We start from the raw sequence: 27,911 nt of genomic DNA, 5'->3' as shown, positions 1-27,911 counted from the left end.
AGCAGAAAATAATGTCCTACACTGACTTCTAAAGTCATTTTGGTCATCACTTATCCCACATTTCTTTGTTGTTGCAAAAATAGTGTTATAAATAAGAAACACATCTAATTGTGATAGGTCATTAAAATAAGGGGAAAAAAGTTTTGTATATCTGAGTGATATTAAGTCCTTGGAAAACTTTTGCACGAAAGGGATCTTTTGTCGGTGGATCGAATGATCTGTGTGTGTGTACATGCACACATATGCACATACCCATGTGTATGCATTTCAGAAACTTCAAAAAGCACCTCCCGCTGCTTTCAAAACCAGGCAAATATGTTTGAAGCCTGGTGGTAATTTAAAATAGGAAGATATACGCAGAGGTGAAGGTGGCTACACAGGAAATTAGAAAAGTCTTGGCTTCTCTGAACAACATGAATGTGCCATTGTATCACTAAATAATTGGAGAGGTGGGTCTGTGATGCTAAGCAGGTGTCCATAAATCAGAATAAATGTTAGTAATTAATTGTTATTAATGTTAATAACAAAGGGTTTTAAATACGCTAACGTGCTTTTCCTCAGTTCAATCTTTTAGAGTTTACCACTTGTCATTTCAATCCTAAATAGATTGAGAAGCTAAAGCATTCTTGAGGCTTTTGTGCTAGATCAGTAGAATATGATAACCTAGAATCCATCTTCTCTTTTTCCTGAATACAGATCCTAACTTTAGAAAAAAGTTAGATTCCTGGTCTGAGCTGAGGCATCCCACATGCTGTTGGAACATCCACTTCAAAGCAGATGCTTTTTAAAAAAGGAAACACCCAGTTTGTCAATCCTTGAGGTGGAAGTTTTAGATTGCATTGTTCTGTCATGTTCGCCTGCTGTGCTGTGGGTCCTTCTGGCTCCATACCTGACTCAAGAAAATCAACTTTGTTAGGTGGACTCAGACATCTGTTCTCTCTCCATCTCTTTCCCTTCAAAGATAGCTGTTAAAGAATAGCAGAACTATCTAGATTCATTTCTCAGATTTGTGGGAAAGCCTGAGTCAGGCACTTTGCACCCCACCACACCTCCCCAAGCCTGCTGATGAGGATTGTTACTGTTTAATCCATATACATTCCTGTAAAGGAGCAATTCTGGAGGGAAAGACAGGCTATGCATTCGCCAAATGGCTGGGAAGAGAGACCACAGAAAATAAATAGCCTAGCATTTATTCTAGGGCTCTAACCTGGAGCAAGGACACAAGCGGAAGGAGGAGTCTTGAATCATGTGGGATGAAATCAAGATATGGAATTTGCAGTGAGACTGTTTCATAAGTGGACATAGAAGAATCTAAGGCTAATTGCCACAGATGAAATTCAAAGCTTAGCAAACACAAGGAGGCATTTATTCTAACTCAGCAAAGTGATAGCAAAATATTTTTGAGAATAGGGTAGCAGTCAGAAAATATTTCATAGCTAGCTTGGATCTACAACCATGAGATGGGCCTAATGGGTTGAAAGGAAGCAGATTATATGCTCTATTTTCTGTTGTACTCTGGTTTTTGGTGCTCTCCCGTGTGCCATAGTCATCAGTTGTCCAGAGGAAGATGCTGTATAGACCACACCACCATTAGATGGGTGTTCAACTAGCTAACAGAATACAGCCAGAGTGGTTACCCCAAGACCAGGTCAGCATGACCCAGAAGGCAGAGGAAGGTGAGGTTTATGAGTATTGGGCTGAGCTCAACTCTTGCTTAAATGTTTTAGGAATGATCTTCTTGATGGAAAAGAGAGATAGGAGAGGAAACTCATTAAACTTGCCAAATATGAGATGTAGCTAGGCTGGCTCCATGCAAGCACGACAGAAAAACATTTAGGGGTCATAATGTGCTTACTGGAATGCTATTCAGCCTTAAAAAGAAGGAAATTCTGCAATATGGAACAACGTGGATGAACCTCAAGGATGTCATGCTAAATGAAATAAGCCAATCACAAAAAGATGGATGCCACATGATTTCACCTATAGGAGGGTCTAAAATAGTCAAATTAATAGAATCAAAGAGTAGAATATAGTTTCCAGTGGCTGGTGGGGAGAGTGAACTGGGGAGTTACTACAGCGGGCATAAAGTTTCAGTTGAGCAAAATGAATTAGTTTTAGAGATCTGTTGTACAACATTGTAACTATAGTCAACAGTACTATATTGTACTCTTAAAAATTTGTTAAAAGGATAGATCTCAGGTTAAATGTTCTTGCCACAATAAAATAATTTTTAAAAATGAGCTAGCAGCATAGCATTAAAGTGAAGAAACCATGTGTTCTGTTAGAAATTTGAAAAGACTTTTATTGTGAAAGATAGTGAGGTTTAAGCTGATAGCTTTTGAAGCAAATGCACATGGGTCGTGTGGGTTAACAGGGCACAAAGGGCATGCAGAGAGGACCCTGTTTCTCCACTCCTGATCCGATTTCACTGAGTCTATGTCAGGACGTTCAGAAGCTCCCTTCACAGAACCCTCTGAAGGACCAGTTAGGCACTGGCCACCTCCCTAAGCCTGGGTCAGGGTGAGGGTCTACACCATGGCTTAGCTTTGTTTTGTACTGAAGATTCTCCTGCAGTACAAGTTATCATTCTGGAAACATTTGGAAGAGTGAAATGCCACATCTCCAATTTCTAGCAATATATTCATCTGCCATCATTTGGCCTGGAAGCTTAAGCAAGACCACTTGGAGCCAGACTTCAGAGTGATCTGTCTCTAAGGAATAACTTTTATATCGCACTGTTCAGTTTTGTAATTCTTAAGCTACTGTAAATTCTCAACATAAATCTGCAGAGAGACTTCACTGTCCACATCAGACCCTTATAAGGCTCTATTTCTGCTCTTATTTCGGAATCTCCTTTCTAATGGCTAGACACAGACAGAGGCAAAGCAAGAAGTCCAGACAGTGCACCAATGGGTTAAATCATATGTCAAAGGTACAACCATAACGTATTATAAGCTTTTCATCCCATAATACATCACTCGGGAAAAAAATATTAGGGGCAACTTTTCTGATTCATCTTCCTGGTGTGAAATGAGCACATCTCCGGTATTCGTGTCTTTCTGCTTCAATTAAAGCAGTCATGCTTGCTCCCTTAGGAAACTATTAAGGGTTATTGCCCTCTTTGTTTCACTGCTAATATTCAGTTTCTCTCTTGGTTTCCCATTCCCAATACATCTTTAAAATTTTTTAAATTCTCTATCTGGTTTTGCTTCTCAGCACAAAATACAGTTTGAACTACTCTTTGATGAGATGGCTGCTGATAAGATATAACTTGTTTAATGGACATCGACAAGTATTTATTGTCTCCTGTGTGCTAGACACATTGGGTGGGTGGGAGTGGGCAAAAGAAATACGAGGTGGCTCATGTTCCTAGTAGGGAGAGAAGATGTCAATACTCAAAACAGCTAGGAAACAATTCGTATCAGTACAGAGCGAGACACTTGATTTCTGTCTGGCCAAGTAATCAAGAAATCTAAAATAAAAAGAGCAGCCCTCTTAGTTAAGAAAGTCTTTCTAGAGGGGAGTATAAAACATTTCTTAGCAGAGAAGAGAGGGGAAAGCATTAGGGGTTGAAAAAAATGGCCTGAGCATACAGGGAAGAAGGGTCAGGAAACACAGGTAGAGATGCAGATGGAGCCCATCTGACGAAAGGGGAGGGACTTCTCTGCTGGGAAAGTCAGCTTTAGGCACTTACTGATGGGGATGCTGTACTGCAGAGCTGAGGGGGCACATATTGGATTGACCAAAAAGTTCATTCGGGTCTTTCCGTAGCATCCTACGGAAAGACCCGAACGAACTTTTTGGCCAACCCAATACTTAAGGCAGGGACGCTGGAGTTTCCCTAACAGGGAACAGATTGCAATGCAAGGAAGAGTATGTGGATTTGTCCAGCAATGGTGTGCAGTAATCCCTGGAAGAGGAGACAGCAACGGAACAGAATCATAAGTGTTTGGACCAGATGTCCGTTAGCATTCCTTTCAGTCCAGCCTGGAAGAAACAATTATACAATTCTATGCTAAGGGAAGTAGAGAGAGACTGACCTAATTCGAGGTATCTGTAAAGGAGTCATAGAAGAGGTGACATTTAAACTAGTTTCATGGAGATGGTAGGAAGAGACATTTCAGGCAGCAAGAATAACATAAACAAAAGCACAGAAGGATTGGAAAGCGTGGAGCCATATGGAGAATAGCTAGAAGTTCAGTTTGCTGTGTAGGGGGGTTCTGTGAAAAGGAACCCTGGGGTAGATTAGCATGGGGAGAATGCTGGGTGTTGGAGCTGAGAGTTGTAAGGAATCTGAGATTATCTCAACCAGTTCCCCTGCCCATCTCCATGATCAGAGCCCTCTTTCCAACATTTCTCGTATGCCTAGCCTATTCTTGAGCATCAAAGCTCACAGGATGCTCACCATCTCCCAAGAGAACCCATGTCATTAGAGAACAATTTTAATAATTAGAAAACTTCTTCACATTGATCCAAAATTTGTCTTCCAATATCTTGCTTCTATTGATTCCCCTTCTGTTCTCTGAGGTGAACAGAAGAGGTATCAGCTTGTGAAAACTTGAGTTTCCAGATGCCAGGCTGAGGGGTTTGGGCTGAAATCTGTTAGCAGTATCTCTAGGAATAGGGAGTAGACTTCTCAGTTTAATGGAAGCATTAGAAGTCCCTGAAGTTTTTGAGTAGAAGAATGTTGGGGTCATCTCCATCTTGAGGAAGATCGACATGACAGCTGTGTAGGCAAGAAAGCCAAGCAGGGAAGAATATTTTGGAGACAAAGAAGAAGACTATCTAGAAGGAGAGGTGGAAAGATCTCTAAAGTGAATGCTTAACTCAAGTATTGAGCAAACTGTGGGGTTGTCTTTGGGATTCAGTTTGGCCATTTCAAAAAAATGAGGAAGTTGGACAGGTTGCCTCAAGGGATATTTTCAATTCTACCATTTTGTGATTCTGAGTTTTGGGAAATGAAAGAGACATTTACAAAGTAAGAAGAGTTTGCATTACTGTAGGTAAAAACAGAGGGGGCCTGAAATGGGAATGGGAAAAATGTTGAATCCAAGAAAAATGTTGCAGAGAAGACTCAGAAGGCTGAGATGACAGCTTGGCTCTCTAAGCCAAAGGGAAAACAGGAATTAACTGTAACTCAACTCCTGGGTTTGGGGGCAGGGTGTTTCTAAGAGAAGGAGAAGAATAAAAAGTTAAACCATGGAGGATGTTCTAAGTGTGAGAATGGGGAGAAGCCAGTGAAAGGGAGAGAGAAAGAGCAGTCAGCTGGGTAGCAGGAGAGAAGTATTATGGAAGGAAAGGAAGCAAACAGTAGAAGGAGAAGGAGGTATTCAATACACAGCAGAGGTGGGGGTGGGGAAGGTCAAGGTTAGAACTAAAATGCTATTTCTGGAGGCACCTGAAAGAGAGTACTTTCAGTGAAGTAATAGGGCTGGAAATCAACTTGTAAGAAATTAAAGATGTACATTCATTCAACAGAAGTTTATTAACCACCAGTTAGGGGCCTGACACTGTTTTAGGTATGGGGAATATAGCAGTAGACAAGACAGATGAAGAAATAAATAAGAAAAATGCCAGGTAGAGATAAGTGCCAGGTAGATTACAACAGAGTGATGTGACAGACTGGCTGGTTATTTTAAATTGGGTGGTCAGGCATGGCCAAGTAGGAAGGGCAGTGTCGACAAAGATACATGTCAGTGAAGGCCCTGAAATGGGAAAAAATTGGCGTGTGTGAAGAACAGAAGAAAGACCAATGGGTTGGAGAGTAGAGGCACTTTCTGAGAAGGGTATGATATTATATCGAAGAGGTTTTCAGAAGCCGGAAGAGGCCAGGGTAAGGAATTTGAATTGTATCTCAGGTGTGTTTCTGGGTGTGTTGGGAAGTGATGGTAGGTTTTAAGCAGGGGTCTGACATGATCTGATGTACTTAAAAGGTTATCTTATCTGCCTCATGGAAAATGACTGTCTAGAGACATAGTTGGAAGTAGGATCCAGTTGGTAAGCTATTGCAATAATCTAGGTAAGAGCTGATTGTGGTTTGGACTAGGGTGGTGGTGGTGGAGATGAAGGGGAGGGGAACGATTTGGGATGTGTTTTAGAGGTAGAGTTTATGGGATTTACTGATGGATGGGGGAAGGAGGAATATATTATGTTTAAATCTTAAAGTCACATATGTTGATTTGATCAAAATCAACAGAACAAATTCAAATCGCTGTCTCCAGCTCAGTTTGATTCAGTGATTGTCAATGGAGCTCCCACTATGTGTAAGACGCAATTCCAGATTCATTTATTTGATAAATATTTACAGAGCACCTCCTAAGCCCCAGGTGCTGTGTTGGATACTACCGATAAAATTTTGGGCAAGACAGATACAGTTCTTCCCTCAGAGGTCTTGTGGTTGAGTGAGGGAGATAGTTATTTATCAAATACTCACACAGTGAATGCATGACTATACATCATAAGAAGGGCTAAGAGGAAAAAGTGCACAATGCATTGGAGCCTAAAAATAGATGGATCTAATCTAGCTTGAGTGGTCAGGAGGGCGACCCTGAGAAGTTGACATTTGAGCTATCTGAAGGATGATGGTGGAGAGAACATCATGTTCAAGGGGTCTGTGGCAGGAAGAAACATTGATTCAAGGAACAGAAAGAAGGCCAGTGTGGCTGGAGTCCAGAGAACAAGCAGGAGAGTGATGATGCTGGAGGGGTGGTGAGTCAGGTCAGATCATGCAGAGCCTCATGGACCTTTGTAAAGGATTTTGATCTGTATTCCAAGGGCAAGAAGAAGAAGGTGAAGTGATTAGGTTTTTAAAAATCTCTTTGGCTACGGAGTTGAGAACCGATTTGGAGAGAATCTTCACATTTTTAAAATCTGTTTTATTCATGAGTATCACATTTTATTTCAGATAAAGTTTATGAGCATCCTCAGTCTGCAGATATTACCCTGTCCACATTTTTCTTTTCTAACAACAGAAGTCCTGATTCCTCTTTCCCACACTGAAGAGTTTTCATTCACACTGTGTAACATCACACTGTGTAACATCACCCTGAAGAAAAGATAAACGTTTATGAGGTAGCAAGTGTCACAGCTTGTGAAGATGCAGCATCTTTTGTTTAGCTGTTAAAAATAACACACTTTTTACATTTATAGAGATCAAACATAAATAGAATGTTTTATATGTAAGGTGCCAGACAGTTTATCTCTAAAATGTTGTAATCTCCTATAATCTGGGGTCCAGTGCTGGGTTCTCTGTGCACTTTGATTGGTGATTCCCACCTTCTGGTGGGTGGCTCTTCCCTACCACCATCCCTTCCTTCTTTCTCTGAGGATCTTCACATTTAGAATTTCTAGGGGAAAGCATGGATTGGCTAAAGCCTGAGTCGCATGGGCTGCCTTGGGGAGGGGATGGTGACCAGAACAAAACTGGGGATCTGTTAGAAGGCAAGGAGAAGGAAGTGCATGCTGGGCAAGCAGCACCACAGTGTCTCCTGGTAACCTGTCCGTGTCAGCACATCTAGAAAGACTACAATTTTTCCCAATGGCTCCATAACGTTCAACTGTATTGATAGGTCATACTTTAATATTTAGCACCTCTCTATGAGTGGACATTTAAGTTGTTCCAAGTTTTTACTATTGCAAACAATACTGCAGATTGGAACAACCTTAAACCTCGATCTTAGCTCTTGTGAGATACATAGAAGCAAAAATGCCAGGTCAGAGTACATGAAAGTTTTAAATTTTAATAGGTTGTGATAAATTTTCCTGAAAAATGTGATGCCAGGTTTGAGCATATTTGAATAGTCCTGAAGTAGTGCGTAAGACCAGAGCTAGGAAGTCTGACCTTATGACAGCCAGTGAGGATGCAGGGATGAGGTGCTCGGTTTCTGATCTCCCGTGATGGTCTTGGTCGGAGTTTGCCTCAAAGCTGGTAAGCCCCAGGTGGGAGGTTGGCTGACAAATCCTTTTGTTAAGTAAATCCCTGAACTTCGGGTGTATAATCACATAGAGGAGCCGAAGCCTTCTGAGAAACCACCTCCTAGGAGCTAGAATCCGGGGCAGGTTCGCCTTGCTTAATCCCTCAGTCCTACTCTCTGAGGATCCTGGCAGTATTCAACAAAGCTAACCTCTCCATCCTTCTTGAAATGCTTTCTTTTTTTTGATTTCCATAACAACACACTCTACTATTTTTCCTTTTCCTTCACAGGCCATTGGGTGAGCTCCTCACCTTTTGTTGATGCTCCTCAGATTTTGATTCTTGTCCCTCTTCTTGTTTATCTCCAAACTCTCTCCTTAGATCACCTCTTTCCTTCCCATGTCCAGTATCTTTTATATGCTGACAACTCCCCAATTTTTCTTGTTAGCCCAAACCTCTCCTCCGAATTTCAGAATCATATACCCACAAATTAAACTTGTCCAAAGGGACCACTTAATTTCCACTTCCAGTCTATGCCCTCCCTTACCCAGTCTTTCCCATATGGGGAAAAGGCACTCTCATCCACCCAGCTCCTCAAGTGAAGGACCTAATAGTCATCTTGGATTCACCCTTTTCTTCACCCTCTCTATAGAGTCTGCCAACAAGACTAGTCTGGTCCATTTCCAAATGGAATCCAACCATTTTCTGCCTCTTCACTTTCCCACCCTAGTCCAAGCCCATCTCTTCTCACGTACACATCTGCCCTCTCATCTATTCTGCACAGAGCAGATAGATTTTTGTAAAACGTAAACCAGATTGTGTCACTTTCCTGCTAAAGAACTGCCCGAGGATTTCTGTTGCTCTTTGGGTAAAAGTGTGAATGAATTACCTTAGCCTCCAAGGCCTGGCACCACCCGGCCAGGACCTATCTCCAGCAACCACCTCCTACCACTGCGCTGTCAGCTGGTGTCAGCAGGCCCCACCTCTCTGCTTTCCAGTCAGCTCCTCTGCCTGCCAAGCCTCTGCACATTTCAGGGCCTATTCACTTGCTAGGAACTTTCCACTCTCTGGTCTTTGCTTAGCCAGCTCCTTGCCTCCCTCATGTCTCAACCTAAGTGTTGCTCCTCGGATAAGCCTTCCCTAAGCACCCGACATAATACAGGTTCCCTGTATTTGGCATGTACCTCAGCCCTTTGTCTGTTTCCTTCATACTAGTTATTGAAGCTTGCCATTTATTTACTTGTTTGCCTTTTCAGCTCTAGAATGGGAATTCCATGAAAGATGGCACATGTATGTCTTGTCCACTATGGATTCCTCAGTATTATAGGGAGCAGTAAATATTTGTTGGATGACTGATTAAGAGTCCTATTCATTGGTCTTCTTCTGCCAAACAAAAGCCTCATGTCCCTGTGATAGTGAATCACTGGCAGCATCACTCTTTGCTGTATACCATGTAGAATATAGCATTAGTTGATTTTCTGCTTTTACTCTTTAAGTTTCCAAAGAGACAGCATCCTCTTTAGCTGTCTTGGCTGTGAAATTGCCTATTATCTTTTGGGCTTCATCAAGTCAGAGACTAGAAATGCAACCAGGTCTTTTTCCCTGCACAATGTATAAAAACCACATCTCAAATAATGTGCTGTACCCTGAGTTAATTTTTATCAAGTGTATTTTCTTTGATTCTGGACCTACGTATGCTTTACCGTGAAAACATTTAATTAGCCTTAAGGAAGATGTACAAAGGTCTTTGAACGCTTGGAGTGAAAAAAGCAGTGTTTGCTCTTGTGGTGTGGAGCTCACGCTGAGGCAGGGTGGAAGTCATTCCCTCAAACAGCCTCAAGGAAATGAGACAGGTCTCTGTGTCTGGGGCTCTTCATGTTCTTTCCTTGAGGCAAGAACACTCCTTTCTCATCTGAGAGCTGATCAGTACATTCAGTGCTCCATCCCTCCCACCTCTTCAAGACTGGTCAAGCAGTAGGTATCTGATAAATTAATCATGACCAGCTATCGGCTCTTTGAGGCATTGAAATCTACTAAATTTAGTAGTTGGCAGGATAGCAAATAACAAGAGTCCTGTGACTTGGGGCTTGACCCTCTCCCACTTCTTATTCTTAATCTTAATCTTATTCTTAATCTATAAACCAAAGATTTGCATGTTTACCCTCACTCGCCTCCTGGATTCATGAGCTCTCTCTCCCTTTCTCTCTGCCCACACATGTGGATTAGGATGGAGGAGGAGAAGAGGAAGAAAGGGTGAAATCCTTTGTGATCTGAGAAGACATTATGAAAGTACAGTACTTATGGAAGAACTACATGAAACCTTTCCAAACAAAGTAAATCTAGCTTTTAAATGTTATCTGTTAGCACAACATGGACTCCTACCTCAATTCCAGCAGCCTGTAAAATGTCATTATCCTCCTAAACCAAAGTCCATCATTTTTTGGACATATGAGGGCTCTGATTAGCCTGATTTTATTGCACATTAAAAAATTTGAAACCAAATTTGTCCTAACAATGGCCTGTCATATTACAAAGCTATAGTCATTAAAATAGTGAGGTATTAGAGTCAAATCAGATAAATAGATCAGTCAAAAGGAGAGAGCTTATAAACAGAGCCACGCATTATATCAGAGATAACATTGCAAATCACTGAAGAAAGGGTATAGAATAGACCTATCCCATGGGAAAAAAAAATGAGATTTCTACTTTATATCATATGCAAATATAAATTCTAGATGGATTAAAGGCCTAAAATGTAAATCACATTACTCTAAACCTATGTGGAAAACAATTTTTTTCTTGGAGTGGGAAAGGCTTTCTTTAATAAGATACAAAAACACACACTATAGAGGAAAAGGTACTTAAATTTGACTATAGCAAAATTTAATTCTTTCATATGGCAACAAACTAACAAATAAAACCCATTATAAACAAAATTAAAATACAATCGAACAGAACAAATGGCACTTTTCTTTTTATTGAGGTATCACTGACATATAACATTATATTAGTTTCAGGTGTTCAACCTTAAATTTTATATATATACATGATCATCATAATAAGTCTAGTTAGCGTCCATTGTCACACATAGTCACAATTTTTTTCTTGTGATGGGAATTTTAAGATCTACTGTCTTAGCTCCTTTCAAATATACAATACAGTGTTGTTAACTATAGTCACCATGATGTACATTACATCACTATGACTTATTTATTTTATAACTAGAAGTTATAACTTTTGACCACCTTGACACTTTTTTCTTTAATAAATAAATGGTGAGAAAACAAGGGGGAGGAGGGCTGTTAGGAACTAAAAGAAATTTAAGAGACGTAGCAACCAAATGAAATGTGTGGACCTTGTTTGGACTCTGATTCAAAGAAACCAAATGTAAAAAGATGTTAGTGGGTTGGTTGGGGAGATCTGTGTACTGACTGGTGACTAAGTGACCATAAAAAATTATTGTTAATGTTTATGGCATGATAATGACACTGGTTACTTTTTTAAAAATCCGTATATCTTAGAGATGCTATTGAAATATTTATGAATGAAATGATACAATGCCTGGCATTTGCTTTAAAATAATCTAACAGGTATGTGGAGAAGAGAATGGGGGTGGATATATAGATAAAAGGAGATTTGCCATATGTTCTTTTTTTTTTCTTCCAGTTTTATTGAGACATAATTGACGTACAGCACTGTAGATATGTTCTTAATTATTGAAGCTGGGTGAGGGGTATGTGGGAGTTCATTACCTTCTTTTCTTTTATTCACATTTGACATTTTCCATGATGATTTCTTTAAAATACAAGCAATGGATTTATAGCTATGCCTGGCCTATAATAAACATTCAATAAATGTTATCTGTTATTATTATATTAATCTTTAAAAAAGACAAGTGACACCTACATTGCTGGTGGGAGTGTAATTTGGTATGGCCTCTACAGAGGATAATTTGGTAATACCTATTAAAATTTAAAAAACACTTAGCTTTAACTAGTACTTTTACTTCTGATAATTTACCCTACCGGTATTTGTATATGTATAAAATAATATATGTATAAGAAACACAAGTTTTAATAATAAAAAATTGGAAGCAACATAAAGGTCAATCAGTAGGAACTAGTTAAATAAATTTTGGTCCAGGAAACACAAAAGACCCCAAATAGCCAAAGCAATCTTGAGAACGAAAAATGGAGCTGGAGGAATCAGGCTCCCTGACTTCAGACTATATTACAAAGCTACAGTAATCAAGACAGTTTGGTACTGTCACAAAAACAGAAATATAGATCAATGGAACAGGATAGAAAGCCCAGAGATAAACCCATGCACATATGGTCACCTTATCTTTGATAAAGGAGGCAAGCATATACAGTGGAGAAAAGACAGCCTCTTCAATAAGTGGTGCTGGGAAAACTGGACAGCTACATGTAAAAGAATGAAATTAGAACACTCCCTGACACCATACACAAAAATAAACTCAAAATGGATTAAAGACCTAAGTGTAAGGCCAGACACTATCAAACTCTTAGAGGAAAACATAGGCAGAACACTCTATGACATAAATCACAGCAAGATCCTTTTTGACCCAGCTCCTAGAGAAATGGAAATAAAAACACAAATAAACAAATGGGACCTAATGAAACTTAGAAGCTTTTGCACAGCAAAGGAAACCATAAACAAGACGAAAAGACAACCCTCAGAATGGGAGAAAATATTTGCAAATGAAGCAACTGACAAAGGATTAATCTCCAAAATTTACAAGCAGCTCATGCAGCTCAATAACAAAAAACCAAACAACCCAATCCAAAAATGGGCAGAAGACCTAAATAGACATTTCTCCAAAGAAGATATACAGATTGCCAACAGACACATGAAAGAATGCTCAACATCATTAATCATTAGAGAAATGCAAATCAAAACTACAATGAGATATCATCTCACACCAGTCAGAATGGCCATCATCAAAAAATCTAGAAACAATAAATGCTGGAGAGGGTGTGGAGAAAAGGGAACACTCTTGCACTGTTGGTGGGAATGTAAATTGATACAGCCACTATGGAGAACAGTATGGAGGTTCCTTAAAAAACTAAAAATAGAACTACCGTACGACCCAGCAATCCCACTACTGGGCACATACCCTGAGAAAATCATAATTCAAAAAGAGTCATGTACCAAAATGTTCATTGCAGCTCTATTTACAATAGCCAGGACATGGAAGCAACCTAAGTGTCCATCATCGGATGAATGGTTAAAGAAGATGTGGCACATATATACAATGGAATATTACTCAGCCATAAAAAGAAATGAAATGGAGGTATTTGTAGTGAGGTGGATGGAGTTAGAGTCTGTCATACAGAGTGAAGTAAGTCAGAAAGAGAAAAACAAATACAGTATGCTAACACATATATATGGAATCTAAGGGGAAAAAAAAGGTCATGAAGAACCTAGTGGCAAGACGGGAGTAAAGACACAGACCTACTAGAGAATGGACTTGAGGATATGGGGAGGGGGAGGGGTAAGATGTGACAGGGTGAGAGAGTGTCATGGACATATATACACTACCAAATGTAAAATAGATAGCTAGTGGGAAGCAGCCGCATAGCACAGGGAGATCAGCTGGGTGCTTTGTGACCACCTAGAGGGGTGGGATAGGGAGGGTGGGAGGGAGGGAGATGCAAGAGGGAAGAGATATGGGAACATATGTATATGTATAACTGATTCACTTTGTTATAAAGCAGAAACTAACACACCATTGTAAAGCAATTATACTCCAATAAAGATGTTTAAAAAAAAAATTTTGGTCCATCATTATAAAAGAAGACTGCAGCCAAAAATAATAAATAAAATGAAATAAAATGGAAAAGAGAAGGAATGTAAACTGATTTAGAATGATCTTTAAGATATCTTTAAGTGAAAAAAAGCAAGATGCAGAATGAATGTGTAGTATGCTATCTTATGAGTTTACAAAAAGTAATTGTAGAAGAACATAGAAACTATTTTTTTGCATATGCATAGAACTCTTTGGAAGGGTGCACTAGAACATTGCTTTTCTCCAAGAAGGTAAAATGAATGGGGTGGGGGAGAGGGTAATAGACCTAGAAAGATACTTTTCACATTGTACTCTTGTAACTCTTTAGGTTTTACCATGTGAATATATTACCAATTCAAAAATAAGAAAAGAAGATTTATTTTAAAAGAAGATGTATATCATATGCAAAAGATTACTATCCAAGGTACATGTGAAACCCTTACAAACTAGTAATAAAAATATAATAATCCAATAAAAAATAAGAAAAGGATATGATAAAAGAAAACTGCTATTGACAATAAACCTATGAAAAGATAATTAAACTTACTAATAGCCATGGAGATGAGAAATAAAACCAATACTTAGCCATTTTTTTTAACCATTCAATTGGAAAAAAATTAAATGTCTGATAATATTGATATCATGTATTGACCAGTATGTGGGGGAAATGGTCCAATCACCTTCTGCTGGTGGGAATGTAAATCAATATAGTCTCTTTCAGTCTTTTGGCAGAACCTAAGTAAAATAGAAATTGTGCATACACTAGGCCCATAAATTCTACTACTGAATATATTTCCTACAAAAACCGTTGTATGTGTGTACAAAGAGACATGCACAAGAATGTTTGTTGCAGCATGGCAGAAAATAGTGAAAAACTGGAAAGAACCTAAATATTCATCAGTAGTGAATTGGAAATGTGATATATACATAATGGAAAGAGGCGAAATAGATCTACATACCTCAACTTGGATAGATTGCCAAAAACCTAATGCTAAATAGTGGGGGAGAAAAGCAAGTTGCAGACACTATAAAGAATGATGTCATTTATTTAAATAACAAAATACATATAGAAAGTAATACTATATATTACTTGTTGCATACATAAGTGTATAAAACATATATATTTTTAATAGATTGGAAAGATCCACACCCAACTCATGAAAGTGGCTTTCTTTCCCTTGGGTGTGGGTGTGGGAGGAGTGGACTGGTTGAAAGGGATGGAATTTGGAATCTGAAACATATTATTTCTTTAAAAAAAACTTGGAGGAAAATATGACCAGATGTTAATAGTTGTTAACTCTGGGAAGTATGAGTGTGAGAGTTTAACTTTTCTGTGTTTTTTAAATTTCCCAAGAAAAGGGGTGGGGTGGGAGAAAACTTTGTCAGGGAAAAAGACTCATATAGATTTCCCTTTGAGCTTTGGAGGACCCCAGCAATGTGCACTTCCCTTTGTGAAAGGAAGAAAAACTGAGTGAATGCTTAACTTTCCCTGGAAAAAACTTTTGCTGATGACAGCTCATTTCCCTTCTCCTGACTTTTCACCCCATCCTACACCACAGACAGAGCCAAGAGCATTCCGAGGAGAAAGGCAGCTACTTCTAACACGGGGAAGTTAAGGCTCAATCTGCCCACATGGAATAGTGTTTGTGAAGAATAAGTAATTTCCATGAAGATGACTTGTAGGTTTTAAATTAAACTCAACCACTCTGTGTGTGTGTATTATTACTAGTATAAATAGTACTGGAAAACTTGCTGTATCATGGGGAATAAATAATAGAAAGTGGCTTAAGATGTGGAACCAAAGTCCCAAAGAGTATATGCATTTTAAATGACATTCTGAGAGAGTAAGCAATCCTCCCAAATTTTCCAAAAGAAAATATTGCCAAAGATTATTCAGAAATTGTTCAGAAAAGAAAACATTTCAGACAATGTGACATTGACAGACCAGTAAACATATTTGGTGTAAAAGGCCTTCTGTTTACATGGGCTCCTTCTACTGTACCCATGAATAAGGCTGACCTTGAACAGGGGGAAAATGACACCCCCAACTCTTGTGATACAATGTGGATGGGGAGTGAGCACAATTTGGGTGTTAGGGTAGAAAGGCCATTATCTGGGCCCATCATTGATGCTATACTTGAGCCCAGGTGTGAACAAGAAGAGCAGAGATCCTTCTTGGAAGAGGATATTTGAGGTCAGTGAGCATCAAATAGCACCTTTTCCTTTTTTTTTACATTTTGATAAAATAGTAGTAGATTATTGCACCAGTTGGCGGCCACCATACTCTGCTGTTATCCCCTCGATGACAATGACAGAACTGTACATCCGTTCAGTATTCAGGAATGAGACTTGCTTGTTTTGACACCATTGTTTCTGTGAAAGAGAAAGGAACTAGACTGGAGAGGATAGTCATCAATTGGCAGAATCAGTTAAGAATAACAGCAGCCCCAGTGTGTGTCATTTGGGAGAGGTAAAACCTTGACTAGGCCCTGGAACTCATCAGGAAATGTTAGCCCAACTCTTCTTCCCTTAACTCAGACAACATCTGGTCTCATTTCCACGCCTTCTGTGTACCGAGTTGAAGGGAAGCTCACCCCCACCCACAAATCACTTAACCTCTTAGGATGCCTGATACTAAAAAAATAGTATGTTAGCAACCATAGGGATTCCTATTTGTAGAGATAAGTCTTTGCTTCTTACTTAAGCCTTGATTTATTGTCTTTGGTTGTTTGGGGTAGGGGATGGCTGATTTTTAACAAGAAGATAAACTTACAGCTGGAAATTCTTTTAAGCCATAAATACCACTAACTTGCCTGGTCCAGGGAAGTTCAAATAAAGACACTGGGATTCAGCAGCTCCTGAAATGTTTTCCTTCTTTTCCCATTGGCCAGGAGAAAGACATGTCCCACCATCAGCAGTGTAGGCGCCAGGGCCTGACCCAGACCTGGATACTTAAACCATTCAGAGCTCCTCTTGCAAAGAAAGGAAGCAGAAGATGACAAATTGGTCTACACCATTTAACCTCCAAAGGGGGCGCATAACTTTACACAGCAATCTCTGATGGTTTCCTTATCTGCTTTATTTAGTATAAACACTGTCCTTCTTGAGTCCACCCTGATTCTCCTTCAGGCTCCAGGGATTAATTCTGTGTCATTAGCTGAATTCACCTCCTTTGTTCTGCTCCCTAACATTGTTTCTGTCTTCCCTCTTAGTCTTATGCAGATCCTGGAAGATATCAACTCCTAGGGCTAGTGCAGCATCTTATTCACCTTGGCATCTACCACTGCATGGAGCACAGCACCTATCACCTAGTAGGTAAGCGATAAATGCTTGTCCATTGGCCAACTCTGTAGTCCCAGCACTGTCTACACATTAAACAGCTGGTGGATCTTTAAACAACAAATGAGAAATGCTGCCCTGGTGTCACCCCAGACCAACTAAATCCTGATCTCTGGGTGTGGAGCCCCAGCACTGGAACATTTGGAAAGCTCCACAGGCGATTCTGGTGCATGAAGAAAGTTGGCAACTACTGGGTTAAATAACCTTGCTTTACTTGGCTGTGTTCTGTTTGCTTCCAAGTTTGGAAGAAACCTGTTTGAATTCTTTCAAGGAACAAATATCCCAATCACTGAAAAGATACCAGTGCTATTTCATATGAGAGTAGAATAAGTTTTCTCATCTGTAAAATGGGGATAATAGTAACTACATCTTAAGATTGTTGTAAAAAGAATATGACCTGATTTATCTAAAACTCTTAAAATAGTATCTGGAGTATAAGTATTTGATAAATACAGTCCAATATGAAGAAGAGGGTGATGTGTTTGTTGTTATTATTGTTGTTTTCTTCTTTGGTTAATGATTCCAGTTTCCTCCCAGACTAAGCTCCCAGAATAGTTTTTGACTCCAGTCTGTCCTTTGCCCTGTCCATCTCATCCCTTGTCAAGTCCTGTTCCTCGGACCCTGTGCTGTCTGGAACCTGCCCCTTTCTTTTCATTCCCATTGCCCCAGTGCTAATCCTTGCTCCCTTTCCTCTCTCTCTCTCGGATTATGGCTGTCAACCGGTCTCCTTGCCACTGATCTGTCTGTGTGTCAGTCATCCCTATATGGTTCTCAAATTGCCTTAAAGTCAAGCTGTGACTGCCAAGCTTAAAACTCAACCTATATCCTCATTGCTGTGAAAATTCAAACCCAAGTTGTATGACTTGGGCAGTTTCATTACTTTCTCCAAGCCTCCCTTTCCTTATGTTTAAATGGGGATCATCTAATAAACACTTTCTGCTCAATAGGGTTGTTGGTGAGAAAGAATATTCTAGAATAACATCTAGAAATCTACATGGCACATGATAAGGGCTTAGTAAATGTTAACTGTTATTATTATTATTGTTATTATTTAATAACATTAATATGTTATTACTGAAAGTTACCAGCAACTCTTGCAGCCATCCTAGATGCTGGCCATATGGAAGTCCTTGCTGTTCCCAGACCACCCCCCTGGATCAGGCCTCTGCTCCCATTGCCTTCACCTTTGGAATGCCTGTTACCCATCTCCAGGCGTCTGAATCCTATCAGTCCTATAGGGCCATCTCCTAGAAGTACTTCCTCTTCTGACTTGGCATAAAAATCTCCTTTTAAGGCAGGGGTTCTCAAACTTTAGCAGACATCTTATTCACCTAAAGGGCTTGTTAAAATACTGATTCCTAGCCCTGAAGATCCTAATTCAGTAGGTCTAGGGTGGGACCCAAGAGTTCACATTTCTAACTAGTTCCGAGGTACTATTGACCTCGCTCATTCACACCTTAAGTAGCACTGTTTTAGGGCCCTGAACACCTTACAACTTCTATTGTAGTTATTTGAGTACAAATTTCTTTGCCAAGGAAACTCTAAGTTCTCAGCAGAAGGGCCAACATCTACTTTCCCTTCTATCGGAGGAGGCAGGCCTTGGGCTGGGACTTGAAGGATGGGCGGGGTCGGGAGCCCTGCAACACGGAGCCCAGCACGGCGTTGGAAGGTATAGGAAGTGGCTTGGTTGTGAGATGGTGAGTGGATGGGATATGAAGGCATAAGGGGAAGTAAGCCTAGAGAGATGTGGCAGGTTGGATTTTGAGAGGGGGGGAGGGGGGGAGAACCTTGAAAGGCAGGCAGAAGGCTGTACATTTGAGCTTCTAACCTGCAAAAGCCAAGGGCTGAACTGCATGGTGTTATGACAAGGGTCTCTCCCGTTACCAAGGCTGCGTGGGGCTCTGACTTACTCTTGGCATTCCCAACAAGGTGCACCTCTTAGAGGCACCATAGATATTTGCTCTTCTAGCTCCCAAAATCTGTCATTCTGCTAATGACTTTTGTCCGTGACAACATGGACCGTGGCTCTGGAAATGCCAACTGATCCTGCATACTGGACAAAACCCAGGCCTTGAGGTCACTGTGACTGGTACCCCCTCCCACAAATTCTGGCTCATTCCTTCTCTGAACACCACTTGTGCTGGTTTGTTTGGAAGTTGCTTGACCAAGAAGCCAGAGCCATCACTGTCTCTAGAAATTGGGATCTTTTCTCACTTTCAGCATAAGCTTGGTTTAAGGAGATAATCACGAGAGAGAGAGAGAGAGAGAGAGAAGGAAATGGCCACCTGGAGGTAACAGATCTGGGCTCAGTGAGAAGCCCTTGGTGCCATTCTGTGGGTTTTTTGCTCTGCCTGCCTCACAGAGTACTGATGAGGTTAAATAATTAATGTCTGTGAATGTACTTTGTAAGCTCTAAAGCACTGCAGGAATATAATTAATTATGTTTATAATTACAGGTAATGTAATTATAATTGTAATTAGTTTGTGGGTGGAAGCAGAATAGATCTATCCCATGCCCGTTCTCTAGTAGGATATCCTTGGTGGATATCCTTGGTGAGATCATCAATTTGTATATTTGAGCTTGACTCACTTTCTCTGAGTTTATTTTCAACATTGGGGATATATGTGAGACTTTGGCTCAAGGACTTCTGGCTGTGTTTTAGAAAATGGGAAAAGATGCATAGCGTGAAGCTGGGAGACCCAATACCTCGGTGGTAACATTCTTTGGCACTTATCTATCAGGTAGATAAAGTTAAGGCAATTTATTTATGAATTTACCTGTATATAGCAATAATGCTTGCAGGGATCCTATGGCTAAACATAACAAAACAGACACACACACATGTAATTTGTATAATTGATGTATGTTAATAATTACTCAAAGTGGCAGTTATTACCAGAAATCCACTAGAATCCAATACAATCTAAAATGATCATGCTATTGATAAATTATGTCTGCTCTATATATCAAGCAATGCTTATTAACACTAAGCTGAAAAATGTAATATGTTATACTGTTTTGTTTGTTCAGCAAAATGAATAAGCTTGATGGAAGTGCCAGCTAGTTTACTTCCTTCCATTAACATGCTTAATCTTAAAAAATGACGGTGTTTGGGCCCATGTTCTGGAGTGACAGCTGTATTTGTGTCCGAGAGAGATGTACCAAGGCTAGGAATTCTCAGAATTCATCAGAGAAATCTGTACTGTTAAGATGTAAGACTACTAGAACCATTGTCTGTATTTTTTCCCATTTGAAAGATCAGTATAATGGCAACCTGTGTAACAGGGAAAATGCTCCTGGGGTCTCCCTCCTTGAAACCGCAAGATTCTACCTGAGAAGCTAAATTGTATTTCTTTGGAGTCTCTGACCTTCTGCCTTTGTTCCTATGCACTGTTAATTGTTGTTAATTTCTAACACCTCATTAATTATTTCCATTAAAGATGTGGGAGAGGGAAATGCCCTTCACTCATGGGTGGTCACACAACTAAACCATTAATAATTTTAAAAAGTGTGTTACTTTAAAAGTGAAAAGTGAATTTGAGCCATTTGCGTAAGAGTCGATGTGTTTCTGACGGCTGGGCTGTGACACTCTGAAATCCTGCCACTGGCAGTGTGGCTGGGGACACCCAGAAGGATACAGTCGTGGCTGAGGAAGAAGCTGAGTCTCCTTTTGCTTCCCTAGTGACTGTAACATTTGGCCTGTAGAATGTAATGTGCTTTTCAGAGAACTTCTTCTCTTTACAGCTTTTTCTTCCTTTGCAAAAGAAGCCTAGAGGTGGAACAGTTTCCTCCAATGTCACAGCCCAAGTCAGTCACACAATTAGTACTTTACGTGGAGTTCCTGACTCCCACTCCCATTCGGCCCACCAGATCATGCCAGGAGGTCAGCGCCAGGGCTGTGACGACTTCCACTCCCACCTCAGGCTTTCACAGAGATGGAGCCAAGGCCATTTCACTGACATCGGGCTGCCAATCTTTGAAAAACTGCTGGGATTGACATTTAGTGTTGAGATTTTTATTTAGTGCCTCTCTTGAAAGCTGAGACAGAAGATCCTTCCCACAAGTTTTTAGGAGTGTTGAGAATTAAACATTATATTGGAAAAGAAGCATCAAATATGGTCTCTAGGTTTGATCAACCAGGGGAAAATTTTAGGGTGTGGACAAAAGATTTGGGAAAGTGGATGAAAAATTATTTTATGGATGAAGATTTCAACAGTGAAGATCTAGACAGCCAGATTCTATACCTAGAAGTAGATTCGTTGCAAGGATAATATTTTGAACTTAAGGGTGGATATAATTCTTCTAGTTGAACCCCTTGTTTTGCTAATAAGAAAATGGAGATCCAGAGAGGACCGGGAGACCCCTTAGGTATGAATGTAGGAAATATGAGAACTGGTTACTTAGGGGGCTTTTATGGCTTCCAGTTTTGATCCTGCTTTTCATCTGGACTGTGACCTCAAGAGCAAGGGGTGACATCTCTCTTTCTCCTCTTCTTCCTCCCCTCTCCCCTCCTCTTCTTGTTCTTCTGTGCTAGCATACTGGGGAGATCAGAGGGAACAACTTTCTACTTCCTGGAATAGACTGAAAACTATACCAGGCAGCTTGGGGTATCAGATGACATCATGGAAAAAACGCCAGGTCAGAAATGTAAACAACAGGCTGGTTTTGAGAAACCATTTAACTTCAGGCCCCTCTTCCTTCTCATCTGTAAAACGAGGCACTTATATTTCAAGTCTTAAGGCTTATCAGGCAGTTGGATTCTAAGGTCTAGATTTCCCTATAATTTCTTCCTGTTGTTTAAACAATGTCTTTGAATTGCTATACAGGATGGGAGGGGAGTTTGGGGGAGAATGGATACATGTATATGTATGGCTGAATTCCTTTGCTGTGCACCTGAAACTATCACGTTTTTAATTGGCTATACTCTAATATAAAATGAAAAGTTAGAAAAAAAAACAAACCAAAAAGAATAGTCTATGGTTGACCCAAAATTCCACATTTAATTTATTCCCTCTTCTGTGATTGAACATTTAAGTTGTCAGAAGTTGTTTTTTTTTCTTTAGAAGTCATGCTGCAAGAAACATTTTTGTACAAACATCTTTACATATATGTGTAAAAATTTCTCCAGAGTTTCAATCTTACCAAATACTGTCAAATTCACCTCCAAAGTAACCATACTAATTTACCAATTTCACTCCCTCTACCTCCATCAATCGTGGGGGGTCTTCCCTTTGGTTAGAGGTGAAGAGGAAGAGCCTAGCTTATATTCATGTCTGCTCCCTCCTCCTTCACCTCTGCCCTAATAATAATGTCTTTATCCCCCCAAGGGGCTGTGCTTTTGAAATACGCAAGTCAGGAAGAAAATGCTTCTTCTGCTTAATGCTGTTTCATCCCTTCCTTGAGCTAAAGAGCAAGAGACATGGTCAGCTGCGTGAATAGGGGAGGAAGAAGGTCAAAGGGAAAAAAAGAAATGCAAAAAAAATCAGATAATATTTTAAAATTTTTATCTTTCAACATATGCATTTTACAAATTACCTGTATTGAAAATTTTAAAAACTACATGAAATCTGAAGTGTCTGGGAAATCTAGTACTTAGGGCCATTGTTACCGTAACACTCATCATTTCTGTCTTCGATTATGGGATAGTATTTCATTATTTGCATGTGGGTCTTATATTTCCTATAGGAAGGGCAATGATCTGGAATTAGGTAGACCAGCTAGATATATGCCCAGGCAGGGAGAGGAAAAGAGTGAATCCAAGAAACATTTTAAAGGGGAAGAGATTGAATGAAGGGAAGAATGAGGAGGAGAAGCTCATGATTTAGAGCCAAGGAAACGAGAATGCTTGTCCCTCTGATAAGAAATGGGAGAGGAGTGTAGCTTGAGACGACAGGTGGAAGTTGATGGATTTGAATCTGGATGCAGAGAGTGTGTTCATCCCCAGGAGAAAGTTCATCCCAAGAGATAATGCTTTTCTTTAAAACTGCAGCCAAGCTGGTATAGCACTTTTGCTGTGTTTCCATGTGATCCACAAGGATACCCTACTACTGTGCAGAATGTTGTTTTCCTGCCCACACCCGTCATCCTCCTTCAGCCTGCCAGGCAGCAGCTTTCTGCTTATTTGGTTCTTTCCATTCCCATCACAAGTCCTAGACATCTGAACTTTGCATGAGTGTGTATGAGCATGTGTGCATGTATGTACATGCACACACACACACACACAACACACACACAAGTCCACAGACTGGAGACACTGGATTCATACTTTCCCCCAGAGGAAGGGCTAACTTCCTTCCACATCCTTAGAACAGGCTTCCTTGACTTTACTAGAGAGCGTCCTTGAATGGGGGGCAGCCCTGCCACAGTCCTTTCATATATCTCTGGAAAGTGAATTACCCCAACCAGGTGAATATTCTACTGGAGGTTCCCACTTGGCAGTTGAATGCCTCCCAGCTCCACCTTCTTATTAACTCTCTGGTAATATTGCTATTCCTTGCCCCCTTTGAAGTTTTTCAAAAATAAATTATCCGCAAATTTTATTCCATTTCCCTCCTGTCACCTTCCACAACATCAAGGCCATAGATACCTCAATGCTCACTGTACCCTCAGTTCAGCCCAGCCAGAGGCAAACAAAACAAGGACATTTCTACCCAGTTTATTTGAAACACTATCTTAAACAGACTGCTCTGAGTCATCAGTGATGTCCTGTTTCTAGGACAAAGAATAATTGTTCTGACCTCATAGTTGCTCTTTTCAAGGTCTCAGGTTTAAAGGTTGTGAGGAGCTATTCAAACTCAATTATTTCTAGTTCCCATCTCACTTTTTCCACTGACTTTAAATGTATGATGGAATGCCTATTCATAGTCATAGACCAGTTCAAGCAATACATGCTTCCAAGATTATAGAACAAAGGTTCATTCATTCCTTTATTTGTGATTTCAGCCAACACTTCTTGAGGACCCTGACATGCTAGGCACATACACTAGGTGCTGAAGGTCAAAGATATCCTGAGAGATACCTTCTGGAGTGGAATCCAACTGCAAGCAACTGGCTATAGCTAACTTGAAATAAACTTCCTATCTTTTGTGTTGTTGTTGTTTTCTCTACTTTTTTTTGTCTTTTCTATATTTATTTATTTATTTATTTTTCATTCTTTATCTCTCTTGTTCTCTTTTTTCGTTTTCTGTATTTTCCCCTTCTGTTTCACTGTCTCATTCTGCCATGTTATTTTCAGAAATCCAATCTTGTCTTCTTGTCTTCTTCTCCCCCACTTCTTTCACAGTGCCAATATTCATCAGTGGACGAAGGACAAACCACCACTCTGCCCAATTAAGTGTCATTTGGCAATCTTAGGCATCCGAGATTATACCAAAAGCATGAAAAAATCTGTGTAAACCACTGAATGAGTGGATAAAGTTATTGGAAAAAAGATAAAGGTGTTAAGAGTTGGAAAGAAGGACCACATTTTCTGAACAAAAAGTCAGCTCCTGGATTGATCAGGGTTGTCTGGGTTTTACTGTGGTAATAAACAGCCTCCAAATGTTGGTGACTTAATCCAAAAAAAGTTTATTTCTTGCTGATGTACAACGTGGGCCTGTGGAGGACTCGGCTCCACCAAGTCATTTAGGAATCTAGGGTACTGGGCCCTCTGTCATCTCAACACATGCTTCCAAGCTCACTTCTACAGAGGAGGAGAGAGCTGGAGGGTCTTCTGACAATAAAATGCTTTGGCCTGGAAGTGACATACAGTACCTCTGCTTACAGCAACAGACCAGTCACACGGCCTATCCAACCGCAAAGGAGCCGAGCTGTGTAGCCTCCATACTCCTGAGAGGAGAGGACCCCTGACTCTTTGTGACCCTAGTAGTGTCCAGCACAGCGCTCAGGGTCAGCAAGTTTGAATGAAGACTACGGAAGATCCCAAATGTCTGGCTGCTGTGCCTGAAGGACAAGTGTACAACAAATAGCCAGGCTATGTTCTGCAGCAGCAGACCTCAGTCCTAGCCCCTCTGGTTGCTGTTTCACAAGCGCATCTCTCTGGCTACACAAACTCCTCACCGCCTCAGGCAACCTCTTCCACAGATCCTTGTACGTGAAGGCAGCAATTTATTTTTTTAAAGCTTATTTTTATTTTTTTAGACATCTTTATTGGAGTATAATTGCTTTACAATGGTGTGTTAGTTTCTGCTGTATAACAAAGTGAATCAGCTATACATATACGTATATCCCCATATCCCCTCCCTCTTGTGTCTCCCTCCCACCCTCCCTATCCCACCCCTCTAGGTGGACACAAAGCACCGAGCTGATCTCCCTGTGCTATGCAGGAAGGCAGCATTTTTAATAAACCCCTGTGTGTCCTTTTATCCAATAAAGCATCAATCTCAAATTACTAAAATAATTCATCCCTAAGGTTGAAATATTCCTTTTAATTTACTTCTTTAATTAAGGGAGGTGTGGGGTTTGTGAGGCTTGGACCATCAGGAAGCGTAACTGTTCTGAGCTAATACGGGGAGGCCATCTCTGGCCTGTGACAGCGTGATGGAGCGAGGCTGCCAGTGAGCCAGGCTGTCAAGGATGACAGGACAGCTCCATCTACTGTGGCCACCAACCTGAATACATAACTAAGTGCATCACCTCCCTCAGACACATTCTCTCAAAGTGGAATTAACTTTATAGGGTACGCAATTGTAAAGTCTTTTTGGATGGTTTTATGTAACGACCCAGGAGTTTGCAGGCAAGTGACTTTTGGGTAGCTGTAAACCACAGGTCGCATATACTTCTGGACTTCCTGAAACACCAAAGATTGAGATCCTAAGGGTCATTCATCTAAGAGTGAGTACATGCTCATGACTGATGCCTTAATGGAGCCCAGTCTGGAAGAGGAGAAAGCTGACAAAATCAGCTCAACACAGTGGAAATTAAGAGCTGAGACTCCAAATCTAGGCTGATTCTTTGCATCTTGGCTGCCCAATTATGAGCTTTGTGTGACCTTGAGCAAGATACAGATCATGTTTAAACTTTAGTTTCCCATAAAATGAGGATGAAAATGGTACTTGTCTCAGAGGCCTGTTGTAAGAATTAAATGAGGTGATGATACTTAGCATAGTGCCTGGTTTATACCAAGAGGTCAGAAAATGTTACTAGTAGCTATTATATTATTAATATTGTTAGGGTAGCAAACATGTACGGAGTGTGAACTTAAGCAAAACACTGTGCTAGACACTGAAAGGTATGCTTGAATGCATAAGTCAGAGTCTGCCTTCAGGGATTTGCAAATGTGTGTGCGTGTGTGTGTGTGTGCGTGTGTGTGTATGTGTGTGTGTGTGTGTGAGAGAGAGAGGGAGCTAGAGAGAGAGAGAACTGGAAGATGTAAGGGTAGAATGAAGAGAGAAGAACCAGGAGAGAAAAAATACAAGATAACTAAAATAAAAATAAATAACATTTAATTGTGGGCTTACCCTGTAATAGGCATTTTACATAGATTTTCATATAACAAATCTCATTTAATGTTCATACAACCCTGTGGGTAGGTATTATTAAAATCCTCATATTGCTCTTGAAGAAAAGAAGCCTTAGAAAGATGAGGTCAGTTGCATGTGTCAGTTGAGGATGACACATGGGGTTGGGGAAGTGGAGGGGGCACAGGGCTGTGCGGTTAGCTTGCCTGGAGCACAGGAGAGGGATGCCAAGTGGAACATGAGGTACCGGGTGCTCCAGGGAAGTTCTGCTCACCAGCACAGGTGATCATTGCCCACTCGGAGTCCAAGGCCATCTCTGATTTTGTCCACACAGTCATTAGTGGTGTGCTGTTTGACCAAGAAACAGACGACTGCCTTGAAGCAGTCACCATGTCTTTGAGAGGCTGGAAGACTAAAATACATATTCAAGCTGTGCTTAAGCTCAGCTTCAAATCTTGTGGCAAGCCCAGGACATGCCAAAATGGCCGTCAGTGGCAAACCAGCCCCACACAGGGGCCACGGAAGGCAAAAACTTCATGGTGATCCAAGGCTGACCACTAGATGGAGCCCGGCTGGACTTGGTGACAAATCTGAGGACAGTGGTTAGAACCCAAACCAACCTCTGTATCTCTCCACCTCCTGTTTGTCTTTCCAGCACTACAAGACCAAGATCATCATTACTACCAGAGTTTTTACTCCACCCCCCCCAACTAATATGTTTTATTACGAATTCAGAAATAAAAAATAAAAGTATAAAGAAACTTGGAAACTTCCAGATTCTTCTAGACTTTTGCTCCATTAAACATTTTGGGAAGAAAGGTAATCTCCACGTAAAATCTCCATTAAAATAACCTTGTAGGCTTATCTGAAATTAGCACCTCCAGAATTCTTGCTCTGACTCTTGGTTTCGTTGACCTACTTGTGTCTTGATCTTATACTTGATAAGTCCCTCTAATCAATTAAGAAAACAGTTGAGCATTTCTGTACTATAGACCAACCTTAATGTTATTTGAAAATAGGAGCTGGGCTTTGGGTTTAGGCTTTTCCCTTTTTATTTGTGTATGATTTAGTGTTCATCCTGCACTAGACACTAAAATGCATTGTTTAATTATCTGAGCTCAACACACCATTTTATAATTCATTAGTCAGTTGCTCTTTGCAAAAGCTTATTTCTTATGAAACGAAAGTGGGAATCATGCAACTGGACTATTTATCTCTCTTTAGGGGTTGGGGGTTAATATCTGATAGCTCATAACATCTTTATTATAATGCATTTATAATGATTTACTGGAATCATTCTATGGCTGAGTATCTAATGTCAAAGCAGGGATCTGGCATGAAATAAAATGCTGTATCCTTGGGTAGCTCTAGGGGAAAAAAGGCCTCATCCAA

The 27,911-nt window shown here is 40.3% G+C and overlaps 1 protein-coding gene across 4 annotated transcripts in view; it reads left to right on the top strand.

The window, feature by feature from the left end:
- The window catches only part of LOC309663210 (uncharacterized protein), a gene marked incomplete at its 5' end in the record, with an annotated part of 569,151 nt that overhangs the window by 340,523 nt on the left and 200,717 nt on the right, over positions 1 to 27,911 (top strand). For 2 of the 4 annotated variants that reach the window (XR_014265149.1, XM_082466830.1), the window contains one exon: positions 16,934 to 17,036. Coding sequence is in view for 2 of the 4 variants with exons in the window: in XM_082466832.1 (XP_082322958.1) it covers positions 16,934 to 17,036; positions 21,596 to 21,699; positions 24,344 to 24,394 (258 nt within the window). Of the gene's footprint in view, positions 1 to 16,933; positions 17,037 to 21,595; positions 21,700 to 24,003; positions 26,498 to 27,911 lie in introns of those variants that run through there. The other 2 variants (XM_082466832.1, XM_082466831.1) reach the window with 2 other exon arrangements.

The sequence above is a fragment of the Balaenoptera physalus genome, assembly GCF_965194825.1.
Source record: "Balaenoptera physalus genome assembly, chromosome: 6".
In the NCBI taxonomy this organism is placed as follows: Eukaryota; Metazoa; Chordata; class Mammalia; order Artiodactyla; family Balaenopteridae; genus Balaenoptera; species Balaenoptera physalus.
The sequence above is the reverse complement of the archived record's forward strand: the minus strand, read 5'-3'. Positions and strand labels throughout refer to the sequence as shown.